We start from the raw sequence: 27,507 nt of genomic DNA on the forward strand, positions 1-27,507 counted from the left end.
GATTTATTCTCAATGGCTTCAAAGCTCCCCTGCTTGGGTAGCTCTAGGATGCTGGAGACCCTGCTGCAGAAATAGTAACATGTCTTCAACACTTCTGCTTCCACCTAGAACCTGATCTTCACACTTATTCCTTGGTTTTTCTCTTGCTTCTTCCTCCAGAACCGTGGCTTGTTGAGCAATCCCAAAGTGCGGGACACTATGCTGATGCTATCGGCGGAGATCATTTTCCCACAGATTGCCACCAGTTCCCTGGAAGACACAAACACTTGGTTCCAGAAACTCAGCCTCCTTCTCCCAGGTGTCAATGGAACAATTCTTGAGCTGCTACCCCTGGGTATGCCCTGCCCGTATTACCAAACCATGTAAGTAGCTGGCATACATTTACCTCAGTAGTTTCGAGGTGCCTTCACATAGTTTGATAACAGACAGAGGTTACCTTCTGTACACATTGGTGGCTACCACACAATCTGCATCTTGAGCATCCACCCTGATTTGTTGTGGGGACACCAGATTCTGCTGCCTCAAGCAAGTGTTATTCCAACACTTTCCAGTGCATTTTACTATAATTTGGGGAAGTGGGTTTATTGTGCAAGATCTTCCACTCAACTTCATTTGAGTAACCTTAATCTGAATACCAGTTGCTAGAAACCACAGGAGAGCAGAGTGCTCTTGTGGTCGGGTCCTGTTTGCAGGTTTCCCACAGGCATCTGGGTGGCTGCTTTGAGAACAGGCTGCTGGACTAGATGGGCCACTGGCCTGATCCAGCAGAGCTCTTCTTATGTTCTTATATTCTTAATCCCCACCCCCAAAATAACCACAGCCTGGAAGCAGCTACACCCAGTTGAGGACACAAAGGCTGGTTTCATCAAACCACCTAGTTCCGCACTCTGGGTTGCATACAATGCTAGTCCTACTCGGAGGAGACCCATTGAAATTGATGGCCATGGCTATCTGAGGCATAGCTGTCAACATTTCCCTTTTCTTGCGAGGAATCCTATTTGGAATAAGGGAATTTCCGTTAAAAAAAGGGAAACGTTGGCAGCTATGATCTGAAGTTCATTCAACTCATTGGGTCTATTCTGAGTAAAACTTAGTGGGACACAACCCTCTATTTCCAAAAAGCCAGTTGCAAGCAGGATGAGAAAGCTATAGCCCTCCCAAACTATTGTTTGTTCTCTGCACCTTGTGCTCTGAGGTGCACTGCCTCTGAATATGGGTGCTCCATTTCATTTCCATGGTTGAAAGTCATGGATAAGGCCTATACTGGAGGAAGGGCAGGTTGGATGCTAGTAAATGAACACGGTGAATAGGTGGAAAAACAAGTGCGACTCAAGCCAATGTGTGGAATTGCTTGTGTTTCTTCCTCAGTGTGAAAGCGATGGATGGTCTCTACTCAACATTATCAGCCAGGAAGAGGCAAGATGTGTATGACTTCCAGAAGGCTTATTTAGCTTATCAGTTTGCTGATTCAGGTAAGGAGCCAAAGGGGCAGGTCTTAGGAATTTCACCCTGATACAGGAGTGGGGAATGGATCGAGCAGGCAGAACAAATCATTATCTCCCCTGCCCCCTGTGGGCCAAACTTGACAAGGGAGCATGGTGGTTCACCTGCTCATCATTTGATGCCACCGGTGACCCGTTTTTGTCACCATAGCTTGAAGTTCAGTCACATGAGCCAAAGTGCTGTGCTGTGAAAGCCGCAACAACCAGCTGATTGGCAGGACTTGCAAAACCCTTTTGACAACCAGCTGATATGTGATGTCAGGTGTTGGGCAGGTGGTGGTGGGGTCTTGACCAAAACAGTTTCACTGGCCAAATGGGAGGCCTGGTGGACCTAATTATTGAGCCTTCCCTCAACCTCAACCACTAGTTCAGTTGCTGAGTGTTTATGAACAGTTTATCTGCTCAGAGGTTTACCTCTTCAGTGCTTGGGGCAAACTGTTCTGTTGGTTGAAAGAAGGGCAGGGAAGGAGGAGGAGGGTGTAATAGACTTCCAGCATTATTTCTGCACAAATTCATCTTTTGTAAGGAACCCAGCTGTGGATTTTAGTCCGTCTTCGCTTGACACATTCTCTTGCCTCCACAGGGTCAGCGTGCGATGGTGGGACTACAGGAATCCGAGACTGGCTGACAAAGAATTTGGGGGAGTTTTGCACAGTGGCTAAGCTGAGCGAACTTCAAGCTTTTTACCCAGAACTTGATGGAGTAAGTTTTTCTCGGCACTGTGCTCCAGTGGGGGCTGCCCCACCTCTTTCCTCTGCAGGGAACAGTAGCAACCCTGTGCAACAATGAAAGTATCTTCATCCAGCCTAAAATCGACAAAAGGGGGCTGATATATCTTTAAGGGAAAGGATTGTTGTTCTCTGCAGTCTCTTTATATTCCACTCTTTCTTCTCTTCTCGAGTTTTCAAACTACTGCTTGCTTTAGAAAGTAAATACTTCAGAAATCAACCTGATTGGCAACCAAATTATCTTTCTAAGGTCAGTGTTTAGTTTAATCAGTAGCAATCTGGGGAGCAAATTTCTCCCGTAATGGTTCAGTTTTCGATGCTTGAGTATCATCATTAAGCTGAGAAGCAGCAAAATGAAGTGCTGCGTTTTCTTCTAAAGCAAACACAGACTTTTAACACAGGCGGTGTAATGTTTTCAAGGACAGTATGGACATGGAAAATCACCCATGAATTCTGTCAAAATTTAAGCAAGAAGGTTTTTTTGGGGTGGGTATCTTCCTTACATATTTTAAAAAGAACACTGTATTTAACCATGTAACAACTGTTCTAAATCAAACATGATTCTTCTGTGTTTTGGAAATGGTTGCTGATATCCAGAGCATTGTTTCTCTACCCGCTCTTTATTATGTGGTTCTGCTGATCTGCTCAATTAATAAAATAATAATAATGTTGAAAACAGCTGAATTGGTATGTTTCATGGTGGTGTTTTCTTTAAGAACAGACACGCACGCACACATATTCGTAATGTGGTCCTTTTAACCCCACACCCATGCCCCTGAAAGGTGGGATCAGACATGGGATGGAGTAGAAATTCAGTCCAATTCACATTTCACTTGCAGTTTCTGCAACAATATATTAACAGAAACCCAGTGGTATCCTTTGAACTTTGCACCGCTCCAGATTTTACAATTCAGTGCTCCACCCAAGCAATATATACGAAAAATGGCGCAATGCAGGCCTAAAAATGAATATAGGAGTAAAGGATAGCATGCAAAAATGCATTATGCTAGGGGGAATTGCTTTGCACAAACGTGCCCATCAAGGAAAACTGCATAAAAAACGTGTATGTTAGGAGAAATATACACTAAAATGTTTCTGAATTTTAATAAGGGCTTAACCAAAATTAAAACAAACAAACACAAAATGATTAGAAAAATGAGAAACGGGGAAGAACTGGAACTGATTAGGCCAGTCCTACATGGGATACTGAGCATTTCGACCAACTGATTGCTACTGATTGAACTAAACTTAAAAGCATCTTTTGCCAACCTGTGGCCCTCCAGACTCCTTTGGACTACAACCCCCATCAGCCACATTCTTGGGGGGGGGGAGAGTGGGGTAGGCAGTATCTACAGCAGGAATGAATAAATGGATTTATACTCCATAAATAGGTTTGTAAAAGTGAAGATTCTTTATTGGTTGCATTCAATTAAATTTTACTCGGATTAGACCCATTGGAATTAATGGATTCAGGCTCATCATCTCCATTAATTTCAAGGTGTCTATTCTGACAGTAGATGAAGCCCCACATCTCTTAGGCTGCAACCTGGGAGTATGCTCCACTTAGTTTATTTCTGAGTAGACCTGCACAGAATTTGCTCTGTTAACAATATTAGGCTGAAATCCAAACATAGAGGTGTGGCGATGTTCATTTATAGCTGTGCTAGTTGTGACCAATAGCACCTAGGGAAGCCACGCCTAATTGCAGACCTGGAGCAGTGGCCAAGGCTGGATGTGCAGACAGAATAGTGACCTGTTCTGGTCACATCCACACCACACTTTTAAAGCACTCTTACGCCACTTTAACAGTCATGGCTTCCTGCAAAGAATCCTGGGAACTATAGTTTCCCCAAGGTGCTGAGAATTGTATCTCTTTGAGGGGGGGGGTCTCCTAACAACTCTCAAATCCAATCACAACTCAGTTGGAGGAAAAGTGTAGGCAAGCTTTGCTGCTTTCTCAGTCTCAATTGCCCATCTGTAAAATGGGACCAAGGTAGGAACAACCTCACAGGGTTAAGGGGAAAAGGAAGCAACGGTCTTCATACAAAAACAACAGAGGTCCAGGCTAATAATAATAATAATAATAATAATAATAATAATAATAATAATAATAATTTATTTTTACCCTGCCCATCTGGCTGAGTTTCCCCAGCCACTCTGGGTGGCTCCCAACAGAATTAAAAGCACAATAAAACACAAAACATTAAAAACTTTCCTAAACAGAGCTGCCTTCAGATGTCTTCTAAAAGTCAGATAGTTGTTTATTTCCTTGACATCTGATGGGAGGGCGTTCCACAGGGCGGGCGCCACTACTGAGAAGGCACTCTGCCTCGTTCCCTGTAGCCTCACTTCTTGCATGGGGGGAACTGCCAGAAGGCCCTCAGAGCTGGATGATGGGGGTGGAGACGTTCCTTCTGGTATACTGGGCCGAGGCTGTTTAGGGCTTTAAAGGTCAGCACCAACACTTTGAATTATGCTCGGAAACGTACAGACCTATCCGAAACAGTGCTTTGAAGCTGGCACCAGACTCTGGTAGCATGACCTTGAGTGAATTTTTAAACTGGTCTATAAAGGCTCTCACTGATGGGATACCAAAAATGGTTAGGGTGCTTCCAGATTTTCCTTGACATCTGATCCTTTAGTCCAAGACCCCCCCCCCCCGATTATTAGAAAGTGGGGTGTTTTTGCAGAACGGGACCACTAGCTAAGAATCTGAACTTTTGTACACACTCAAGGGCAGCCTGATTACTAGGAAAAGGTCTAGTGTGTGCGGGTGACAGGAGTGAGCCAGCAATAAATCACACTGAGCAAGTTGGAGTAACTCTTTATTAGCAAAAAGAGCATCTGCACAGGATTGTCAGGCCTAATGAGCACAGCAGCTCATCTTCAGTAGGTCTTGCTCCCATGAAGCAGTCACTGAGTCTGAAGGTCCCCACCTCCCCACAGCTGCTTAAGTCCCTTCCTCTCCAGGGTTTCCCCCATTCAATTGGAGATTGCACCTGCATGAAGCTAACTTCTCATTGTCCTTTTAATGCTTCTTCTTGTTCTGGGAGACCAAGAGGCAAGGAAACTCGTTGCAGCAGGAGGGGAAGACATACATGCCAGACTCTTCTCTGCCTCTTGGCATCCCTCCTCTCCAGCCTCTAGTTCTGGACTTCTCTGCCACAGACTTACTAAGCCCTGTTACCTCTTCAGCTTTCAACACCTCCTCCTTCCAGTCTTCTTCTTCTTCTCCCTGTGTCCACTTATCGTCGTCTCACCAGCAATCCCTGGGTTCTGAGCCTCAGCTTGTTCCTCCCACCATTTCTCTGTGTCCTACCAGTCTATGACGTCAGGCAGTAGGGAGAGGAGCACACCTCAGTTGCAGAGCACCTGCTTTGCACGCCAAAGGGCCCAGGTTGTATCACCAGCATCTCCAGGTAGGGCTGAGAAAGAGTCCTATTTAAAATCCTGAGAGCCTCTTCCAGTCATTGTTGATTGTACTGAGCCACATGGATCATTGCCCTGAGTTAATATAAGGCAGCTTTGTATGTAACCTGGAATTTGATACAGACACACACCCTCATTACTTATATAATAATTATCTTAAATGGCCCATATCCATCTCCCATGCCTGGTGTGTTCCAGGGCACTATCACCACTGGGAATAATGGAAGCCTTCAGGTAAGACAAAGCAAAGCCTGGCACAAAACTTGATAAATGGCATTTGACCGGGTGAATAGACACAAGTGAAAACGGATTGCATAGGAAATGATGCAGACTAGGGGTGCACATCCACTTTGGATGAAGTCCAGATGAAGTATCAGAGGTAGCCAGACCTCCTCTGGAAATGAAATGGGTCTTGCCGGAAGTGGTCCCAAGCAAACCAGTCTAGTTCCAAAGCTTCCAGTCCTCCTTCAGTAATTCCTTATAATTAATCTGCAGATGGAGAACCCTTCTGCCTTCAGCCCAGCCCAAGCAGCCGACTTAACTGTCATTGCCCAGATGTTGCACAACTCCACCCTGGCCAGCCTGGCTCTTGGAGTCGTGAAGAACTTTAAAAACTATGGCTCGCTCCGTGAATATTTGTCCAGACTCAAAGGCCCTCCCTGCAAGGTAAGGTGGGGGGGGGGCGGTTCCCATGTCATTTTGTGATGTGATAAAATCTATTTCCTTGGCCACAGTCTCACTTGATCTACGTGTTCCAACTTTATGATACCTCTCCTTGATAAGACAGTGTTCCTTTTTGTGCCTGTTTTGGATGACTTCTACACAATTTGCTGGTGCATGCCACTGAAGAGCATCTCATAGCCAAACACAGGACAGATCCACACTGTGCATTAAAACATCTTTAATGCATATTTAAAGCATGTGTCTTTCCCCAAAGAATCCTGGGAACTGTAGTTGATAGGGTGCTGGGAATTGTAGCTCTGTGAGGTGGGACTAGGTGGTTCCCAGGATTCTTGTGGGGGGAAGGAGTGGTGTACTTTAGATGTAGCCACAGGAGGGGACAGTGCTCTTGTGCTCAGATCCTGTTGCGGGTTTCCAACGGGCATCTGGTTTGTCACTGTGAGAACAGCATGCTAGACTAGATGGGCCATGGGCCATTGGCCTGATCCAGTAAGCTGTCCTTGAGTTCTTCAATGTATGTCCAATGTGCTTTAAATGTATAGTGTGGCTCTGCCGATAGGCTCTATTTTGAGCTTTCCATTAACGTGTAAATGTGAATGGACTTGTAAAAATCCAGCTCCCTCCCTGCATTCATATCTCTTGATATGTTTTGTGAAGGAAGTCTGTTGAGCCTAAGAATACCACTGGCACACCCTACAGAAATCCTGAAAGCTCTTTCTTTCTCTGGACTGTTGTGAAGCCCACTTCTTTCATCCCTGTGTCTTCCACGCAGAGCTACAAGCCCGCAGAAATCTTGTCTATGTGTCAAGGACCTTCCCCACTGGCTGCTCTCACCCTTGAAAGCCAGCAAGAGCTTTTGGACAATGTATTTCTCTTCCTCAAGAAAGGAGGAGGTTCAATGGACTCCTCTCAGTGGAACGAAGTCTACCACCTTTTGCTCTCCAACTTCCTACCGACTCTGGGGACATCCCGCCACCCCCAATCATCCTCCAAGGCAACATGTGAACTCTTCCATTCCACGTAAGTCAGAGGTGGCGTAATATGGGTGGGGGGAAAGTGTGCAAAAAAAGAAGGAAAAGGCATCTATTACTGAAAATAACATTCAGAAATGCAGAAGAAAGGGTGGCTTGTAAAAATGTGCATATTGGGCAAGACTGAGTACAAAAACTAGGAGACATAAGCACTAAAACACTTAATTTTCATGAGGACTTTTAAAAACAAATAAACAAATATTGCAAACTGATGGGGTGGAACTTAAGACTGGGGAAAAAATGAGAAACTGAGAGAAACCAACATTGACAGATTCATCCACCCCTATATCATATCACCTTGAATGTTGTTGTAAATGATAGGACAGAAAGAAAGAGAGAGAGAGAGAGAGAGAGAGAGAGAGAGAGAGAGAATGAACGAACGAACGAACGAAGGGGGAATAGATAAATTTCTGAACAGAGCCTCCTAGAATGTTGCTCAAAAGGTCCCACTCTAAAAAAATGCCTCACTGCTGCTTCAAAACTTATTTTTTAATCGCAGAATGAAGGAGATCGTCGCACTTCACCCCAGCCTTACTAAACGGCAGGAAGAACTTGCAGAGGTCAAAAGCCTTTGCCTCCTGGGTGATCATCAACCCAAACCCACAGGTAACCTTTCGTTACTAAGGGGGAGGGTCTGAGGGTGGCATTCCCTTCTCAGCAACCAAAACAAAGAAGAAAAGTGAGCAGAACGTAGGAAGCAGCCTGACACCAAGTCAGATTGTTGGTCCTCTTAGCTGACATGTTCCCAAACTGATACTTCCTCTCTTTCCATTTGCAGCAGCAACACAAATCCCTGGAAGAACTGCCAATCACCCCCCTGGAGGTGCCAAAACTCAGAACGTTGCAAATGTCACAGGTGATGCCCCTGGGCAATCTGCGTCTCGCAGTCCTGGAGATGCCACCACTCTTCCAACCGAGGTCCCTGCAGCTGCCACAGGGGCCATCCAGGGAGGTGCTTCAACCCTCTTCCCTGGGAGAGAGGCTGGAGGCATCTCTGGCAGTGCCCGAACTCTCCACCCAGGAGGCAACACAGGACTGACAACTGGATGGTCTGCATCTTGCACTTCGAGACAGACTGCCACTCCCACCCTTGGAAGTGCCATAAGCAATACCCCTGATGTCACAAGAAGCACCACAAGCAGCGTCCCTGCTGCTCCTACAACACACAGCCCTGAGAGTGCTACAGGCCACGTCCCTGGAAATTCCACAGGCATCATCCCTGGTGGTGGCACAACTCACATCCCTAGAGGCCCAACCAACAACGTTACTAGAGGAGCCTCAACTCAAGTCCCTGGTGGAGCAACAAGCAACATCCCTGGTGGTTCTGCAACCAACATCCGTGGTGGAGAAACAAGCAAACCCCCTCATGCTGCTGCAACTCACATCTCCGTAGGAGCAACAGGCAACACCACTGGTGGTGGTGCAATTGACCTCCCTGGTGGAGCAACAAGCAACATCCCTGGTGGTTCTGCAACTCACATCCCGGGAGCTACTGAAACTTCAGTTCATGCAAGCTCAAACAGCAGCATTCCTGGAAGAACCACAGCTCCCGTTCCTGGAAGGGATACAGCATACAGTCAGCGTATCCCGGGAGCAACTTCTGTCGCTGCTGGCAATACAACTCACACCCCTGGAAATGTCTCTGGAGGTGCCCCTGCATATGCATGGACTCACCCAGTCCTATTTTTCACCTGCCTTCTCCTCCCTTGCTTTATTGTAACCATTTCCCCATAGTGCACCTCTGTTTCACAACCCACCTGCAAATTTGCCTAAATAAGAGACACTCTTTGGAATCAGACTACAGTGTTGTGTATCAGTGTCTTTCCAGATAACTGATAGCAGTTTTCTAGCATCCTGCTACTCTGGAATCTTTAATTTGTTGTGTTTGATTACACAGAATATATTTATCATGCAATAAATCGTCCGTCCAGCCAATGGTGCACATCAAAGTATTCTGGTATCCTTCTAGCTTCACATTACCGTGAAATTTGTACAAAATGGGATTGCCATATTTCAAACAGTGAAGATTTGGACAGAAAAGTTGTTGAGCTGGGGTGTTCTTTTTTACAAAATCTTATGGGAAATCGGCAAAAATGACACTGCCAACATGGGCTGCCATATATCTGGATTTTCCAGGACATTTCCACGATTTTCGTCCAGACATTGCTGTCAACTGCAATATTCTGTGCATGTCCGGAAAATTCTGGCCTTATGGCAACCACAAATAAAGATGTAGGTTGTTGTGTGAAAAGAGGACCATGTGTGGCTTCTGTAGAAAGCATTTCCCCTTCTTGTCTTCATAAATCTTATTTTCCTTAGTAGCAGTAGAAAGAAGGGTATGGTGGAAGCTCTATCATCTAATATTTAATATTTATTGCTGAACATTCCTTATTTCTGAACATCTCAGTGTGGAAAAGCAGCTGGACATTGCTGGGTGCCTCCCCCACCATTCTGTTCCTCTCCCCTGACCCCTAAAAGAGTTCAGCCCACATAGCGAGTTAATGTTAGGCAGTTCAGCGGGACTTATTAGGCATAGTGACACAGTTATACCAAGTCAGATCATTGGTCCATCTAACTCAGTATTGTCTCCAATGACTGGCAGAGGCTCTCCAGGGTTTCAGGCAGGGAGTCTCTCCCCACCCTACCTGGATGTGAAGAAGTGGCAGTGATGGGTGTGGCCTGAAGAGAGTGGGTGTGTCTGGGAAGAGGGTGTGATGTAGGAGAGTCCTGAGGACCACATAAAGAGGTTTGGAGGGCCAGATGTTTACATTAGAGCAGGGAGGGAGGAGAGTTATGGACCTCTAGAAGGAAAAATGAACCTAGATCAAAAGGAAGGGCCAAAGAAAGGCTGGGTTTCAGGGAAGACAGATAAAGAAGTGATGCAAGGTAGGTATGAAAAATAGAATGAAGTTCTTAAGAAGAAGAAAAGTGAGCAGAACATAGGAACACAGGAAGCAGCCTTGCACCAAGTTGGGATTGTTGGTCCGCTTGGCTCAGAAGTTTCCAAACTGATTATTTTCTCTCTCTTTTTCATTTTCGTTTTCAGCAATGCAGATCCCTGAACAAGCCCCAGATGACATCCCCGGAGGCACTCTAGGCAATATCCTTGGAGCTGCTGAAACTCAAAATGTTACAAGTGTTATAGCCAATTCCCCTGAAACAACTAAAGGGGGCACTTTTGAAGAAGCTGCAATTCATGGTCCTGGAGATGCAACCACTGTTGCAACTGATGCCTCTGCAGCTGCCACAGGGGACACCCAGAGCGCTGCGATCTTCATCCCTGGGAGGCAGAAAGGAGGCACCACTGGCAGTGCGGCAACTCTCCACCCTGCAGGAAGCACAGGAGGGATGCCAGGAGGGCCTGCATCCTACATCTCGAGACAGACCACCACTCTCATCCTTGGAAGTGGAGGCATCTCAAGAAACATCCTTGGTGGTGCTGCAACTCATATTCCTGGAGCAGCAACTGGCAACATTCTTGGGGATGCTGTAATTAATGTCCCAGGCAATGTTGTTGGTGGCACTGCAACTCACATTCCTGTTGGGGCAACAGGCAACATCTATGGTGGTACTGTAACTGACATTGCTGGAGGTGCCACAGGCAGGATCCTTGGTGATACAGAGCCTCCCATCCCTAGAGGTGCAACAGGCTACATTCCAGGTAGTGCTACAAGGCCCATCCCTGGAGAAACAGGAGGCAACCTCACTGGTGGTTTTGCAACTGACAACCCAGGTAAGGCAACAGGCAACATAACTTCAGGTTCTGCAACTAACATCCCTGGTGGAGCAACAGGCAACATCTTGGATGGTTCTGTGACTCAGATCCCTGGTGACACAACAAACAACATCACTGGTGGTTCTGCAACTCACATCTCTGTAGGCACAAGAGTCAATGCAGCTGATGGTTCTGCAACTCACATCACAGGTGATGCAACAGGCAACATTCCTGGTGGTCCTACAACGCACATCCCTGGCGAAACAGGAGGCAACTTGGTTGGTGGTTCTGAAACTGGCATCCCTGATGATGCAACAGGCAATTTCCCTGTAGGTTCTGTAACTCATAACTCAACAGAAATTGGGGGTTCAGCAGCTTACAACTCTGTAGGCACAGAGGGCAACATTGATGGTGGTTCTGCAACTGACAGCACTGTTGGTGCTACAGGTCACATTCCTGATGGTGCTGCAACAGACACTGGAATCGCAGCAACAGGCAACATACCACGTGCTGCTCCAACGTTCATCCCTGGTGGCACAACAAACGATATCCTCGATGGTTCTGCAAGTGGCATTACTGTTGGTGCAACAGGCAACATTCCTGGTGGTTTTGCAACTGTCATCCTTGCAGAGGGAACAGACAGCATTGCTGGTGGTTCTGAAACTTACATCTCTGTAGGCAAAACAACAAGGAGCTACACTGTTGGTGGTTCTGCAATTGGCACTGCTGGTGGTGCAACAGGCAACATTCCTGGTGGTCCTACAACACACATCCCTGGAGAAATAGGAGGCAACGTCACTGGTGATTCTGCAACTGACATCCCCAGTGGTGCAACAGGCAATATCTCTGGAGGTTCTGCAAATCACAACTCTGTAGACATGGGAGGCAACACTGATGATGGTTTTGCAACAGAGATACCTCATGACATAACAGGAAACGCTGCTGGTGCTTCTGCACATGGCATCACTAGTGATGCAATAGGCAACATCCATGGTCCAACAACAAGCAACATCTCTCATGGTGCTCCATCAATCTTTGGTGGAGCAACAGACAACATCACTGGTGGTTCCGCAACCAACATAACAGGTGGTGCCACAAGCAACATCCCTGGTAGTTCTGCAACTCAAATTCCTCATCACACAACAGGCACCATCAGTGGTGGTGATGCAACTCAGATCCCTGTTACAGCAACGGGCAACATGCGTGGTGCTGCTGCATCTGACATCCCTAGTGGCACTACAGGCAACATCCCCAATGGCTCTGCAATTGACCTCCCTGGTGGTGCAACTCCAGACATCAATGGTGGGGATGTCACCCAAATCCCTGGTAGCGCAACAGAGAATGTATCTGGTGGTGATTTGACTGATATTCTCGGGGATGCAGCAACTCAAAATCTTGGTAGTGCAACAGGCAAAATTCCTCCTGTCTCTGAATTTGATATTCCTGGTAGTCTCACAGGTGGTTCTGTAACTCACACCCCAAGAGCAGCAACAGGCTACATTCCTGCTGGTTCTGCAACCGACATCACCGGTGGCACAACAGGCAGTGGCAATGGTGGTTCTGCAATTCCCATTCCTACTGGTGCAACAGGTAACCACACTGGTGGTGCTGCAACTCACATCCTTGGAAACACTACAGGAGACATCTATGGAGGTGCCCCTTCATATGCATGGACCTATCCAATCCTGTTTTCCACCTCCCTTGTCCTCCCTTACTTTCTTACAACTGTTTTCCTATAATCCAACCTCGCTATCCACAATGCTTTGCAAAATATTTAATATTTCTTAGTAAACATTCCTTATTTCTGTACACCTGAGTTTGGAAAAGCAGCTGGATGTTTCTTGGTGCCCCACCAACTATTGTGTTTTTCCACCCTCCAAACTCTGCCTCCACCCCTTAAAGAATTCAGTCCACTTGCAAACTTTGTGCAGGTAATAAAAAGCTGGGTCCTTTGTGCTTTTGAGAACAATACATGGTGATTTAATGTGGATATTCAATGGCCAATTGCAGAACCTTATTAGGCATGTAGACACAATTGATGTGAAACATAGGAAGCTGCCTTATACTGAGCATTGGTGAGCTAGTTTAGTACTGCCAGCACTGATTGGCAGCAGTTCTCCAGAGCTTCAGGCAGGGCGTATTTCTCACTCCTCCCAGGAAATGCCAGAGATTGAACTTGAGACCTTCTGCATGTAAAGTGAGCCATGTTCCTTCCACAAATTCCTTCCACAATTAGGTGGTTATCTAATGAAGTACTGCCAGCACTGATTGGCAGCAGTTCTCCAGAGCTTCAGGCAGGGCGTATTTCTCACTCCTCCCAGGAAATGCCAGAGATTGAACTTGAGACCTTCTGCATGTAAAGTGAGCCATGTTCCTTCCACAAATTCCTTCCACAATTATGGAAGGTTATCTAATGAAGGATTTTCAGCACTCTCACTTGCTGGTGTCTTGGGGAATGCACTCACCTTTCATTCTCTAAATGATTCTTAGCTTGGACCCTTGGTATACTTGTGTGTGAATTTATCATACCCTCCAACATTTCTCTGATGAAAATAGGAACATCCTATTCTATCATCATCATCATGATAAAATGATTTTTTTAAATTTTTTAATTTATACCCTACCCCAGCTACTCTGGGAGGCTACCAACATATATAAAATCATAATAAAACATTAAACATTACAAAAACTTCCCTGTACAGGGCTGCTTTCAGGGGACTCGGGGATTGCATAACTCCATACCCTCCAACATTCCTCCAATGAAAATAGGGATGTCCTAAGGAAAAGTGGGACATTCTAGGATCAGATCAGAAACCAGGATGGCTTCTGTAAATCCGGGACTGTCCCTGGAAAATAGGGACACTTGGAGGGTCTGATATATTCAATGTTCATGAATATTCAGAGGTAGTGTGCTAAGCAGGTTAATATCCTCACTTCAACCTCTGTTTCCCTTTTGCCCAGTCAGGGCTCAGCCACACACACCTTTTTCCTTGCACTTTCTAGGCTGAGGCCTGCACTTTCCCAGTCTGTGCCCCAGAGCTCCCCCTGCCCCGCCACTTCACCCAGGAAAACCCTCTCTTTAGCACTGAATCGGAACAAATGGCAATTTGCGTTTCACCTGGATTGCCATTTCCTCCGATTCAGTGGTAAATAGCATGTTTTCATGGAGAAATTAGTGAGAGGGAAAGAAAAGTGCTCAAACGTGGACCTAGAAATCCCAGACTGCACCTAGCAATATGGAGCAAAGGAAAGTGAATGAGTCCTCAAACTCCACAAGGAAAATAACATCTTATGCTGTGTAACACTTTTTAAAGGAAATAAAGCTTCTAACTTTTATTTTTGGTCTGGTTATTTGTTTATTCCCTTGCAAAGGAAGACCTCAATTTATGGCCTGGTTTTTTACCCTGCTATTCCCATTGCAAAGAAAATACTTGGGGCTGGCTGTGGGTCTCGAGCCTGATCACTTTGACACACACAGCAAAGCTGTTGTTTAAAATTCTCTATCTAGTTCCGCCCCCAAACTGGATCATAATATGAGCAGCCAGCACAGCCAATGGCCAGGGACAATGGGAGTTGTAGTCCAGCAACTTCTGGAGGGTCACAGATGATCCCCAACCTTGCTTTAGGCACTAACAGAAACCATTTGTGTTATGCTCAGGGAAAAGCACTTTGAATATGCTCAGAAACATACTCAAGGGACAAGCAAGAGGTTTTGAAAACACAATGTGGCAGCTGTATGTCATGTTCCTATTAGCTGCAGCCTCTTTAATAAAAAGGGTATTTTAGCTGGATTTGGCATCCTCCAGAGTAATTTTATTGCATTTTCTGCACTCTCCTTAAGCTTAGAGCTGCTATTAGAGCTGCCCAAACACTGGGATTCTTTTTAGGCCCAAACATTCACTTTCCAAGATTCCAAGTCCTGTAGGCTCTGAGTGGGGTATTATTATTATTTCAATTTATGAGTTATGACTTGAAGCAGTTTGTCCACATGCAAATATCTGTCCCCAAGGGGCTCATAATCTAAGCCAGGAGTGAAGGTTCTCAAGGCCTGTTTGGAGCACCAGCTCTGAGATGCTCAGATGTCTCTGCAATATCTTGTGTGAGGATCCCAGGGCTGGTTCGCAGGCAGCCCCCCCCCCAACAACAACAACAACAAGAAGGCAGAGAGCTTATGAGCTTCTTATGCACTGGGTAACCAAAGCAGACATAACCCAGTTTTTGATGCACATTATTACAGATGTTTTTTTTTAAAAAGCCCAGAGTTTTATTTATTTATTTATATTTTATTAAGTTTTGTCAATGAAAGAATTCAGAAAAAATACAAAAACAGAAACAGAAAAATACAAAGTCAAAATACAAAAATACAAACATTAAGCACAAAAAAGAAGAAAAGAAAAAACACATAAAGATAAAACAAAACTCCCCCTTTTTAATTTCTCATCTTTAGTTAACTTATTTTCCTGACTTCCTCTCGCCTCCCTTTTTTGTATCCCTTTTTTAAGATTGGTTCAGCAAATTCATATCCAATTTAGTTTATCTATTATCAATCCCATCTTACATTTTACCTTGTTGCTAAAGCCCCCTCCAATTCATTTCAACGTCATCAGCATTCAAAAATTTTACAATGTTTCTGTAAGTAAATTTTAAATTTCGTCCAATCTTCTTCCACCAACTCTTCTCCTTGGTCTCGGATTCTGCCAGTCATTTCCGCCATTTCCATGTAGTCTATTAATTGCATCTGCCATTCTACCAGAGTGGGTAAAAGCTCAGAGTTTTATCCCAAAAGTCAATAATGTGAGCCATGAAGCGAGGAGGAAAGGATAGGATGTATGTTTGTTAGTTATTTGTTTGTGACATCCAGAGCTTTATGCATCAAGTCAGTGGGGTCAGTGGCGTAGCGTGGGGGGTGCAGGGGGGGCCCGGCCGCACCGGGCGCAACATCTGGGGGTTAGGGTTAGGGGGCGCAAATTACTTGCCTTGCCCCGGGTGCTGACAACCCACGCTACACCACTGAGTGGGGTCCATCTAGCCAACCAGATGCCCAGTGGGGAATTTGAAAGTAGGACCTGAGCTCAAGAGCACTCGCCCCTCCTGTGGTTTCCAGCAACCACCATCCAGAACTCAGAAGAATTGTTATTTCATTTATATTCCACCTTTCCTCCAAGGAGCTCAAGATGGCATCCTATGAAGTTCTCCTCCTTATTTTATCCTCAGCACAACCCTGTGAGCTAGGTTAGGCTGAGATAGTGATCGACTGGACCAAGGTCACCCTCCTGAGGTTCATTGTGGCTGGGTAGGGATTTGAACCCTGGCCGTCCAGGCCCTTCACTCTAACTTCTGCACGACAGGCTCATCCCCTCATTGCAGGCTCTTCTTCGCGCCTAATTTGGTTTAAGCTTTCAGGTGGATTATTTCACTGGCTTTTGCCCCGCACGTGGACGAGGCTGCCATCGGGAACCTGAAGTGATGGTTACTCTGGACAATCTACCTCTAACTCTTTGGAAGTTCTCTTTTCATCCTTTATAGACTTAGTGTAGATTGACATATAGGGCTTAACTCCCGGGTTTCTCTCCACCTCCCTCCCCGAGTGAATAAGTATGAAATAGCCATAGAAATCAATAGGCAGGTTGCTGAAAACCACGTCTAGCTTAAATCAGTTGGTTTCCCCGTCTATTTCTGCGGGCAAAAAACCTAGAAAACACGGATGCCAAGGTAACATCGGGAGCCCTCATTAAGGAGGTGAGGGGGCTACTCTACATTATTTATCTACGCGTTCTTTTCTCTCTCTCTCTCTCTCTCTCTCTCTCTCTCTCTCTCTCTCTCTCTCTCTCTCTCTCGCCTTGGTCGTTTGCGGCAGTGTGGCGGAAATCGCTTATCAGGCAGTGTTGTACGCGCATATACTTCCTCGTCGGAGCTTTACGGCAGTGTGGCGGGGAAGGGATATGCGAAGATGGCTACGACTGTGTCGCCCTTCAGCGGAGTCCTGCAGTTGACGGACCTGGACGACTATATCGGGCCCTCGCAGGTGAGTGGGGCGGGGGAGGTGGAAGAGAGAAAGTGGAGGCAGGAGAATGAGAAGGATACAGGCATTTGGGGCCGGTCCCGTGTCGTATTCTTTGCCAACCTTACAACAACCCTTTGAGGTAGGCCAGCAGGAGCAGCACACGCATGCGCGCCCATTGCCGAGGCTCAGAGTGAGCGGCCCCAATATGCGGGGCCAGGGTGGTGTCATGATTAGAGGGTCAGGCTAGGGAAGGTAAAGGGACCCCTGACCATTAGGTCCAGTGACGAACGACTCGGGTTGTGGCGCTCATCTCGCTTTACTGGGAGGGAGTTGGCGTACAGCTTCCAGGTCATGTGGCCAGCATGACTAAGCTGCTTCTGGCGAACCAGAGCAGCGCACGGAAACACCGTTTACCTTCCCCGCCGGAGCGGTACCTATTTATCTACTTGTACTTTGACATGCTTTCAAACTGCTAGGTCGGCAGGAGCAGGGACCGAGCAATGGGAGCTCACCCTGTTGCGGGGATTCGAACCGCCGACCTTCTGATCGGCAAGTCCTAGGCTCTGTAGTTTAACCCACAGCGCCACCCACATCCCTGGGTTCAAATCCCTTCTCAGCCATTGGAGACTCATTGGGTGGCCTTGGTCTGGTCAGGGTTGTCATGGGAAGGAAGGAAGGAATCAAAGGTTCCGCCCTCAGCAAATTGTAGACGGGACTGGTTTTAAATGTAATGAAAAATGTAAAGTGTCCAAAGTAAAGTGCATCCATTCTTTCTCCTGGCAAACCTCACAGCGATCCTGTAAGGGGTAAGTTGTTTTATCCTAACCATGGTGTGTGTGTGTGTGTGTGTGTGTGACGGGGTGGGGAATAAACTTGGCATTACCAACCAGTTTATCAATGCCTGATGCAGAAATTGTTAAACTGTCTAGTGGGAGTCTAGGAGGAAACACTGCTTCTTCTTCCTGAAGTACGGATTGTGGTGTGTGTGTTTTGGTGTTTTATTTTCAGTAGTTCGCTTTCCTTTCAGGATTGCATAAAACCCATCAAAGTTGAGAAGAAGCTTGGGAAATCAGCAGCAAAAATCCTCATTGAAGATGATGGGACTTACATTCAGGTTGACAAGGTAAAGTTTCCCCTTCTCAGTTTGATCACATCATAAGATGGGGTGGGGAAGCTTTTTTTAAGCTGTGTGTTTTTGCATTCCACCATCAAGCTTCTGGGGGCCACGTGGCAGTGGTGGGCAGGGCCAGAGGTGAAAGCGGGTGATTCCATTGCTGTGCCTCTTATACAGTAAGCTGTATAACCTGTCATAAGAGATACAAAATAGGTTTGGGGATCAGCGGTTACAGCTCTGCAGCCCCAGCTAGGAGTTCAGAAGCCTCTTGGAAAGGGAGTTAGTTGCGGAGTTGGGTAGCAGGCCTCCAGGAAGGAGGACCTTTTCAGTTGTAGTCAAGAAAATTGTCCTGGTTAATGGATGTTCTCAAAAGAGCAATTACTCCCTTCTGCTCTTTGGACTGCGAATCTCTCATGTTTGGCCCTACAGTCCGGAGCCAAAACTTGTTACAGTCCTTGGGCCCCTCTGTGAAGCTTTTATTTATAAAATCTCCAACATCATCGTCAGATGGTGGGGAGGTAACCCCTGAATGACCGCTAGTGAAAGCTGGAAGTACTTTTCAGGAACGCTTGGAAGCTGATCTCCAATCCCCTCTGACCAACTCTCCCTTTCAGGACGGAGGGTCACAAAAGCTTGAGAAGGCCAAAATCACCCTCAATGACTGCTTGGCATGTAGCGGCTGCATCACGTCTGCGGAGAGTGTCTTAATCACACAGCAGAGCCACGAGGAACTCCTCAGGGTCTTAAATATCAATAAAGTAAGTTGTTGATGCTGTCAGCATGGGAGTCATAGGGCCTGAGGACCTGGAAGATGAGCTCCTTCTTGCCCACTTGTGCAGGAGAAGGCAGCTATAGGGGTCTGGTCTAGGGACATAAAGGTAGGAAGCTGCTTTATACAGAAAGCCAGACCATTGGCCCATCTACACTGACTGGCAGTGGCTCTCCAGTGTTTCCAGCAAGAGAATTTCTAAGCCTTACCTGGAGATGCTGCTTGGGACCTTCTGCATGCAAGGCAGTTGCTCTGCCCTTGAGTTACAGCCCTTTGCCACTGAGGAGGCTGGATTTTCTTCCACTGCCAGGAGCAACGTTAGCAAGCTGTTTGCATTCTGGTTGGCTTCAGAGCAAATTATCTAGACCTGTTATAAAGCTGCTGGTGGTTTTGTGTTTGTCTTCCACTTCTCATTGCATTAGGGACTAGATTCTCAACATATATATATTTTTTAGAAGAATCCAGCCATTTCATGCTAGCTACAGAAAGGCTCAGGGCACCTCAATATAGAAAAGGTAAATACTCCAGCAAATACTAATTTCATGTTGATGCTTCTTTGTTTTTTTAAGACGTCAGGTTCTGCTTCCCAGAAGCTGGTGGTGGTGTCCGTATCTCCCCAGTCCCGAGCTTCGCTGGCGGCAAAGTTTTCACTGACTCCTTTAGACACAGCCAAGAAACTGGTGTCTTTCTTTAAAAGTTTAGGTGAGCAGCAGTGTCTCTTCTGAAGTATGTAGCTTGATGATTTAGTAATTAAACACACTTGGGATGAAACGGATTCCTGTGTTCCTGAGCATCACATTTCTGCCACGAGGCTGGAAGGATAAAACTACTCAGGGGCTGCAGATCTTGCTGCCTTTTCACCCTTTTAACAAATAGCTTTTAAATGTCATTCTCATTTAGATGTCTGTTTGAACGGACTGCCCATATTAATTAAATTGGGACTTATTGTCAACTGATGATGTTTATTTCTTTCCCCTCTGTTACATTTACAAGCATTATATTTTTTAAAAAAAAATGCAGGGGGAAGATAAAAAAAACTGACCAAACAGATGAAGTCATCTCTGCCTATCACTTGGATGGTTTTGTTCACCCTTGTTGCAGAGGGTGTTGAGTTGACACAGCTTAGGAACAGCCCACCAATCCAGCTAGCTCAGTATTGTTTACACTGACTGGCAGCAGCTCTTCAAGCTTTCAGACAAGGGTCTTTCTCAGCCCTACCTAGAGATGCTGAGGATTGAACTTGGGACCTTCTGCATGCAAAGCAGGCCCTCTACCATTGAGCTGTAGCCCTTTGCTTAAGACATTTGGAGCAAAGGAAGCTGCCTTGCACAGAGTCGGATCATTGGTCCAATGACACCTGTATAGAAAGCTTCAGGAAGCCCCCACCACTCCACAAATGTGGTTTCCTTAACACCTCTCCTCTCTTCCTTCCCTGTCTCAGGGGTGCATTATGTCTTTGACACGACTTTCTCAAGGAACTTCAGCCTGCTGGAGAGCCAGCGAGAGTTTGTGCAGCGCTTCCGGAGGCAAAAGGAAGACAAGAAGGCTTTGCCTATGTTGGCTGCTGCCTGCCCAGGTAAGGCTGTTGTGGGGGGGGGGGGGAGAGAGTGGGGTGCGGGCCCTGCAACTGGTGCTACCCATCATCCAGGAACCTCTGATTTTAAGACAGTGATGGATGGAAAAGAGGGTGGAGCAATGAATGTGAATTTTGCCTTTAAGCAGTAGGCGTCCTCTCCGCTCCCACTCATACCCTTCTCTAGCCTTTTCAGGCAAGCAAGAGTCGCTATCAGAGTACAAGGGCACATTCCAGCCAAGCAGAAACATTCAGAGAGGGTGCAAAGCTGAGCTGGTGAAGCGGGTCAAGGGCCAAATAGAGAGGTCTGGAGGGCCACATTTGGCCTCTGGGCCTGAGGCTCCCTGCTCCTGCTGTGGACTATAAATAGGACATTCCAATATTTCTTTATAGCTGGTTGCATGCTGTTGCAATTCCGTTCCCTTTTTGGGTTTTCTAGTCCTTTTTCTAGTCCAGCTCTATCCCTGGCAACACAAACATTGTTCAGCAGCTTTTCCTTTTAATCCCTTGGCCTTTCTTCCTGTAGGCCAGCAAAAGGAGAGTGGGATGGGGGTGGATGCTGCCTTTGGAGCCTGGAGGCGGATTTGCGACTTAAGGATGTTGGTTCTTCTTCCTCTTTCAGGCTGGATCTGTTATGCCGAAAAAACCCACGGGAGTTTCATCATCCCTCACGTCAGCACGGCCAAGTCTCCCCAGCAAGTGATGGGCTCCCTTGTCAAGAGGCACTTTGCCAAACAGCAAGTGTGTGTTCCGTGGCAGGCACTTTTCGCAGGGGAACTGGTGTCCTAGAAAGTCTGGGAGCAGCAGCTGGGCTTCAGTTTGTGACCTCCCCATCAGATTGCCTCTGCAGAGAGCCAGAAAAGGGGTTACCCTCTCACCCAAACAATCTTTTGCAGAAAGGGGAGCTCAGACCCTTTCCATGCTAGGGCAGTGATGTTGTTGCTGCTGCTGTTGTTTTCTTCTTAAGGGCAACCATCTCAAGCCACCCAGAATTGTTATTACCCTATGGAATGACCTACTCTCACTTCTCTGGGTTTAGACCAGCCTTTGCCCAATCCTGGATCCCTCCAGATGTTTTGGACTACAACTCCCATCATCCACTGCCAGTGCCATTGTGGCTGATGGGAGTTGTAGTCCTGAACATCTGGAGGGCACTAAATGGTTGGCAAAGGCTGGTTTGGACAAATTTGCAAAGGGTGCTACTAGTTAATGGTTGCTAGATGGAGGTTTTACACCTCCATCTAGCCAAAAACCAGGGCCATCTAGCCAAAAACCAGGGCCAAAAACCAAACAAACTGGAAGTGGTTATTGCCTTCATTCTTTGCTCGTGTGTCTTTTGCGGTGCCCTACTGTCAGAAACATGAAATCGGGACTAGTTTTTGCTGATCAGGTATCCCAATCTCTTCCCCATTTATAGCACTTGACACCTGACCAGATCTACCACGTGACAGTGATGCCTTGTTACGACAAGAAGTTAGAAGCTTCCAGACCTGACTTCTTTATCCAAGAGCACCAGACCCGTGAGGTTGACTGTGTGATTACTACAGGTAAAGCGGAGCCAGGAACTGTGATGTAGTCAGTGTTTGAGTTAGAAACACCCGGAAGATTCCTGGCTTGAGGTGCAACTGCCCATTCACTAGCCACTACTTCCACCCTGCCCCATTTGAGTTAATAGAGCCCAGCCCTCATCCTGCCAGAGGTTTCTACACATACAACCTCCCGCATCACTCCATCCTGGCGAGCCAGAGGGATTATGCCATTTCAAGGACATATTCCAGCCAATCAAAAGTTCTTGAGTAGGGGAGCTGATTGGAGCTGGTTTGGGGAGTGTCCTGGGGACCGAATGGAGAAGCTTGGAGGGCCGCACTCAGTCCCTAAGCTTGAGGTTCCCCATCCCTGAACTGGAGAGAGGATTAATTCATTGCCTGGTAACTCCTCTCTGCTTCCTGCCTCCCTTCCATCCAGAATGCAAACTCCCTTGCATTTGTTCTGTCTTTCAGGAGAAGTTGTGAAGTTGCTGGACCAGGAGAAGGTAACCCTATCAGAAGTGAATCCTGCCCCTTTGGATAGCATGTAAGATCCGAAGTCGCTTAACTTTGCCACGCTTACATCTACCTTGCTTTTTTCACATGCGCTCAATTTGCAGAACTTTAATCAGGATTTAGCCTTTATTGGCATGCAGCCGGGCATTTCGAGTTTTGCATGGTGCCCGACGCTGTTTCTTTTCTCCGTTCCATAGGTTTAGTGGTGTGTCTGAAGAGGAGCAGTTGCTCGGGCACTCTGGAGGCGGTTCTGGGGGCTACCTGGAGCACATCTATAAATATGCCGCAAGGGAGCTCTTCGGTATTCAAGTGGAAGAAGTTCGCTATAAGGCACTGAAGTAAGGATATTGCATTACTGCCTGGAGCTCTTACCAAGGATCCTAGCCCAGCCCAATTTCCCCAGCCTGCACTCTCTTCTAGTAAGGAAATATTAGGAGTGCTGCTGCTTTGCTGCTGCCTGTCCCTTGCTCCAGCCTCCCTCGCTGGCTAAAGAGCCAGCAGCCATTGCAAGCAGCCGTGGAAGGTGCAAGAAAGCTATGGCCTGGGAGGAAGCATTCATTTTCCAACCAGGCTGACTTGCCCACCAAAGTTGTCCATGTTCCGTTGCTGCCAGTTTCCGCTCTGAGCAGCTGGGATAGTGGCTTGGGAGCGTGTCTGAAGAGACCATGTTTTGCAGTAGCAAATCTCTGGTTCCTCCCTGACCCCTTTTAAATCTTTCCCAGAAACAAGGACTTACAGGAAGTGACGCTGGAGAAGGATGGCAAAACCCTCTTGCATTTTGCCCTGGCATACGGATTTCGGAACATCCAAAACTTGGTGCAGAAACTGAAGCGGGGGAAGCTGCCGTATCACTACATCGAGGTGATGGCTTGTCCTTCAGGTGAGGCCACCTGCAGGTTGGAAACAGCAGGGGGGATAAGAAAAGGCTGCATATGTCTCTTGGAGCTCTCTGGCAACATCCTAAGAATGCTCCCTTTCACTCTTACTAGTTAATAATAATAACAACAACAACAACAACAACAACAACAACAACAACAAAAAATTATACCCCCCCCATCTGCCTGGGCTTCCCTAGCCACTCTGTGCGGCTTCCAACAAAATATTAAAAATACAATAAAACATCCAACATTAAAAACTTCCCTAAACAGGGCTGTCTTCTAAAAGTCAGATAGTTGTCTGATGGGATATATGATGGGAGGGCATTTCACAGGGCGGGCGCCGCCACCAAGAAGGCCCTCTGCCTGGTTCTCTGTGACCTCACTTCTCACAGTGAGGGAACCGCCAGAAGGCCCTTGGAGCTAGACCTCGGTGTCTGGGCAGAATGATGGGGATGGAGACTCTCCTTCAATTAAAAAGAAGCAGGTTGCTGTTTTGTTTGTTACAAAGTTATGTATTTTTGTGTTTGTATATTGTAAACAGCCCTGTGATCCTTGGATAAAGGGTGGTATAGAAATATAATGCATAAATAAATAACAATCTGAAATGCTTCCTCACAGACCCTCTCAGGTGCTGATATCGACAGAGGGGGCCCTCATGGTTGCTCCATCTCCCTCAGACATTCGAGAGGGGAGTGACCTGTGAGAGGGCCTTCTCTGCGGCAGCCCCTAGGCTGTGGAATTCCCCTACCTGCAGAGGTGTGCCTGGCTTCTTCACTGGTTTCAGTTAATGCTGAAGACATACTTCTTTACCCCAACCTTTGACACTTGAGATGTGTGTTTCCAGGGACTACGCTGTTCTTCCTATGACTGTCATGTGTTTTAACTATTTTTAGTCTTTCATTGTTGTAGCCTGCCCTGGGTCTTGCTGGTGAAAGGCAAGCAATACATTTGGTGAGGATGATAATATTGAAGCTCTAGGTTAGCTAACTCAGGTACTTCCTTCAACCTGCTTCCCTCCAGATTTGAGCTCCTAGCAGGCACCAGCCTTCAGACATCATTTTGAACTTGCGGCCTTGCATGCCTGGGGCTGATGGGAGTTCTAGTTCAAAGCATTTGGAGGGTGCCAGCTTGGGGAATACAGGTTTAACTGGGATCCACTTTCTTCCCACCCCCTCATTTCTTTCCAGGCTGCTTAAATGGAGGGGGCCAAATTAAAGCCGAAGGGGAGCCCAGCAAGGATCTTCTCCAGAGGGTGGAGAGGCTGTATGAATCAGTCCAGCCTGAAAACCCGGAGCTGAATGGAGCTGTGCAGGCACTCTACGGGGAGTGGCTGGGTGGCCCTGATTCGGGACAGACTCGAGACATCCTGCACACAGGGTATCACGCAGTGGAGAAGTCAAGCGCCACCTTGAATATCAAGTGGTGAAGATGGCTGGGAGTGCTCTTGGCACAGGAGGAGTCACAATCATGCCCTCTTGATTTCCTTTCCCTCTCCAGAGTGGTTGCTGGAAGGAAAGAGACTGTTCATAGGTGGCAAAATATGTAGCAAATCCACCTTTAGTACCAAAGACTGGAATAAAAATGATTACGGACAGAGGGTTTGGCTTTAAGGAGAGCTGTGTTCATCCATATACCCTTGCGTTCCCTCCAGCTTCTGACAGCCATGACTGTTGGCCGTCCTGGTAGCATCTGGAGTCCAATGATATCTGGGGGGGATGTTACATGTTGCTACCATAAACAATTGTCCTAGATCAAGATCTCTCCCCCCATACCCCACAATGCAAAGGAAAACACAATACTAACAGATGCTACTTGAGTGATTGTCACAGGGGCCAGTTAGCCTCTTGCAGAGTTTCAGTTGGAAACAGCCCGTTTTGTGGCTTGCTGCAGGTTGGGGGCTCTTGAATGTCTGCCCGAAAGGGGGCTGGAACACGTTCTTGGGGTTCAAAGTATGTACACCTGTCTTAGCGCAGAGTGTGTTTCCAGAGCTCTCTGTGCTTTTGTCTCATTCCTGCCACTTGCCTACAAGGAATTCCCTTAGTAACAAAAAACAACAGCTGTTATATACAGGATAAAGAGTTAAGAACTTCAGAAAGAGCCTCCTGGATCAGGCCAGTGTCCATACACTCCTACATCATCTTCTCAAGAGTCCCAAATCAATCTGTGCCCTACCTTTTTCATGCAGAGATTGGAAGTTCATGCCCCATCCTGGACGGGAGCAAAATGTCACCTACAACACTGAAGTGTGGCCTTTAAAAGAACTGTAGCCAGAAACTTGAAATGTTTCAGGCCTGCTTTATTACTTCCTTATTCTCTGCACCCACAAAGCCGAGAAGCTTTTTCTCCAGGAGCGATGGGATTACCCAAGGAGACTCTTTAAGAGGCAAGGGGGATCTGGAGGTATAAATGACTTTCAGACTTTGAAAATCTGGTGTTACTCGATCAAGTTCACCAGTTTTGTTGAATTAATTAAATAGTTTTAATTGGATTTTGAATAAATGCAGTTAATTGTTACTGTTTTGAATTTTATTGTGTTACTCTCTTCCTTGGTGGGTCATGCAAACTGCTACTCTGAGTAACACTTTTTACAGGGTAGGGGGCACTGGGACCAATGGTGGAGATGGCCTGAAAAAGTTTGGGAACCATTGAGATAAGACTGTGAAGAAGCAGTTTAAGGGTGCAGCTAAATTGGAAGCAGAAACTCCGTGATTAGGCCCTCATGGGGTTTCTCATTTAAAACAAAAATCACAGGGATAAATTAACACTCATCCAGATCCAGTTCTGAAAGGTTCAGGACGCTGAACTTATTTCATTGTTTCATTTGATGTCCACAAGTTCTAGTGTTATGATAGAAGGAAAAATTGTGTTTGCTTCCCGACACTTGCAGTCAGCCTGTCTTTGCTCGTGGCGAAAGTCTCGGCTCCAAGAATTAGAGGCAGAACCACAGCTTAGCACAAGAGATGTTTATTGACAGAGCAGGACACCATTGTCAATATTTGAAATAAAAGGCTCCCACACACCTGAGGCAGCTGCACACCTCCACACCACTAGATGGCAGCATTCTTTTTAATGCTTCCTGGACAAAGAAGAGCAACATGCCTACGTAGTTTCTCTCGCTGTGGCAGCGCCAATCAGCCACTCATGGCTGGTGGGCACACAGTTGCAGCAGTAGCTAAAGCAGACTGCTTGGTGCCTTCCAGATATTTTGGACCACAACTCCCATCAGTTGTCACCTGGGACCAATGGGAGTTGTGGTCCAAAACATATGGAGGGTATCAGATTGGGGAGCCACTATACAGTGGCTTTTAGAAATGGGCAGGCAAGACCCCTTCACCTCTAAATTATCCCCAGTTCCATAGTTCCTGGTGTGTGTGGGGAGTACACTCTTTTTTCAACTTTTTTTTACAACATTCCTGGCTTCTTGGAATCTCAATACTGCACTAAGGGAGCCCCACTGCTTTCACGAGACCCCAATTCCATGGGTTCTGGGAGGGGTCTCGGAAGCTGCAACAGCTTTAAAATGAGTTGGCCTGTTACTGGTGACACCTCTTAACTCTGATCCTAGTAGTTCATCTCTTTTATAGCAATATATTAGTTTTCTGTATATACACATATGTAGGTATGTACACATGAGTCAGCTGAAACAACAAGGAACACGGGGTACGGTTTGAGGGGTGCCGGCAAGTGGGTTGTCCATCTAGAGGGGTTTCTTGGCCCCAGTGTGAGCCGTAAAAAGGTATAGTGCTGTCAAAGGCATTTTAACTGTCACTGGTTCCTCCTGCAATGAACTCTGGGTACACTGTGTAGAAGTGTCCCCTGCTTCCTCAAACTAACTTCCAGTTCCCACAGTTCCTTGGCTGGGAGACACACCCATTAATAAGGTCTGGGGATTTTGTTTTGTTTAAAGTTTAAAGTGCAGGGTAGACACACTCAAAAGAAAACGATACCACTGTCAAAAAACACAGCTTGCTTTTAGAAAAGAGAGATGGGGGAGAGTGGGGTGGTCAGACCTTCTCTTGATCTGTTGATCCTGCTTTTCAT

The 27,507-nt window shown here is 46.6% G+C and overlaps 2 protein-coding genes across 3 annotated transcripts in view; both read left to right on the forward strand.

Moving 5' to 3' along the window:
• Window positions 1-9,347, forward strand: part of LOC309518801 (uncharacterized protein) — a 61,478-nt gene extending 52,131 nt beyond the window's left edge. Inside the window, exons 52-58 of one of the 2 annotated variants that reach the window (XM_082199291.1) lie at window positions 160-362; window positions 1,369-1,472; window positions 2,086-2,204; window positions 6,155-6,325; window positions 7,113-7,360; window positions 7,871-7,977; window positions 8,150-9,347. In XM_082199291.1, coding sequence (XP_082055417.1) covers window positions 160-362; window positions 1,369-1,472; window positions 2,086-2,204; window positions 6,155-6,325; window positions 7,113-7,360; window positions 7,871-7,977; window positions 8,150-9,105 — 1,908 coding nt within the window. In that variant the 3' untranslated portion in view covers window positions 9,106-9,347. The remainder of the gene's footprint in view (window positions 1-159; window positions 363-1,368; window positions 1,473-2,085; window positions 2,205-6,154; window positions 6,326-7,112; window positions 7,361-7,870; window positions 7,978-8,149) is intronic. The other variant, XM_082199292.1, reaches the window with a different exon arrangement.
• Window positions 9,348-16,980: 7,633 nt separating this feature from the next.
• Window positions 16,981-25,980, forward strand: CIAO3 (cytosolic iron-sulfur assembly component 3). Its single transcript, XM_082197977.1, has 11 exons — window positions 16,981-17,111; window positions 18,118-18,213; window positions 18,819-18,962; window positions 19,543-19,675; window positions 20,415-20,549; window positions 21,169-21,287; window positions 21,964-22,093; window positions 22,547-22,619; window positions 22,786-22,926; window positions 23,311-23,468; window positions 24,654-25,980. Exons 1-11 carry the CDS (start codon window positions 17,037-17,039, stop codon window positions 24,890-24,892), a joined length of 1,443 nt encoding a protein of 480 aa, XP_082054103.1. The 5' UTR covers window positions 16,981-17,036; the 3' UTR covers window positions 24,893-25,980.
• The last annotated feature ends 1,527 nt before the right edge of the window (window positions 25,981-27,507 follow it).

This window comes from Podarcis vaucheri, assembly GCF_965113315.1.
Source record: "Podarcis vaucheri genome assembly, chromosome: 14".
In the NCBI taxonomy this organism is placed as follows: domain Eukaryota; kingdom Metazoa; phylum Chordata; class Lepidosauria; order Squamata; family Lacertidae; genus Podarcis; species Podarcis vaucheri.

What these genes read in the sequence shown, in the direction of transcription:
- CIAO3 (XM_082197977.1), top strand. Translation starts at nt 17,037, where the DNA reads ATGGCTACGACTGTGTCGCCCTTCAGCGGAGTCCTGCAGTTGACGGAC. An exon ending in CTTACATTCAGGTTGACAAG is followed by an intron (nt 18,214 to 18,818) that starts GTAAAGTTTCCC and finishes TCTCCCTTTCAG; the next exon opens with GACGGAGGGTCACAAAAGCT. An exon ending in GGTGATGGCTTGTCCTTCAG is followed by an intron (nt 23,469 to 24,653) that starts GTGAGGCCACCT and finishes ATTTCTTTCCAG; the next exon opens with GCTGCTTAAATGGAGGGGGC.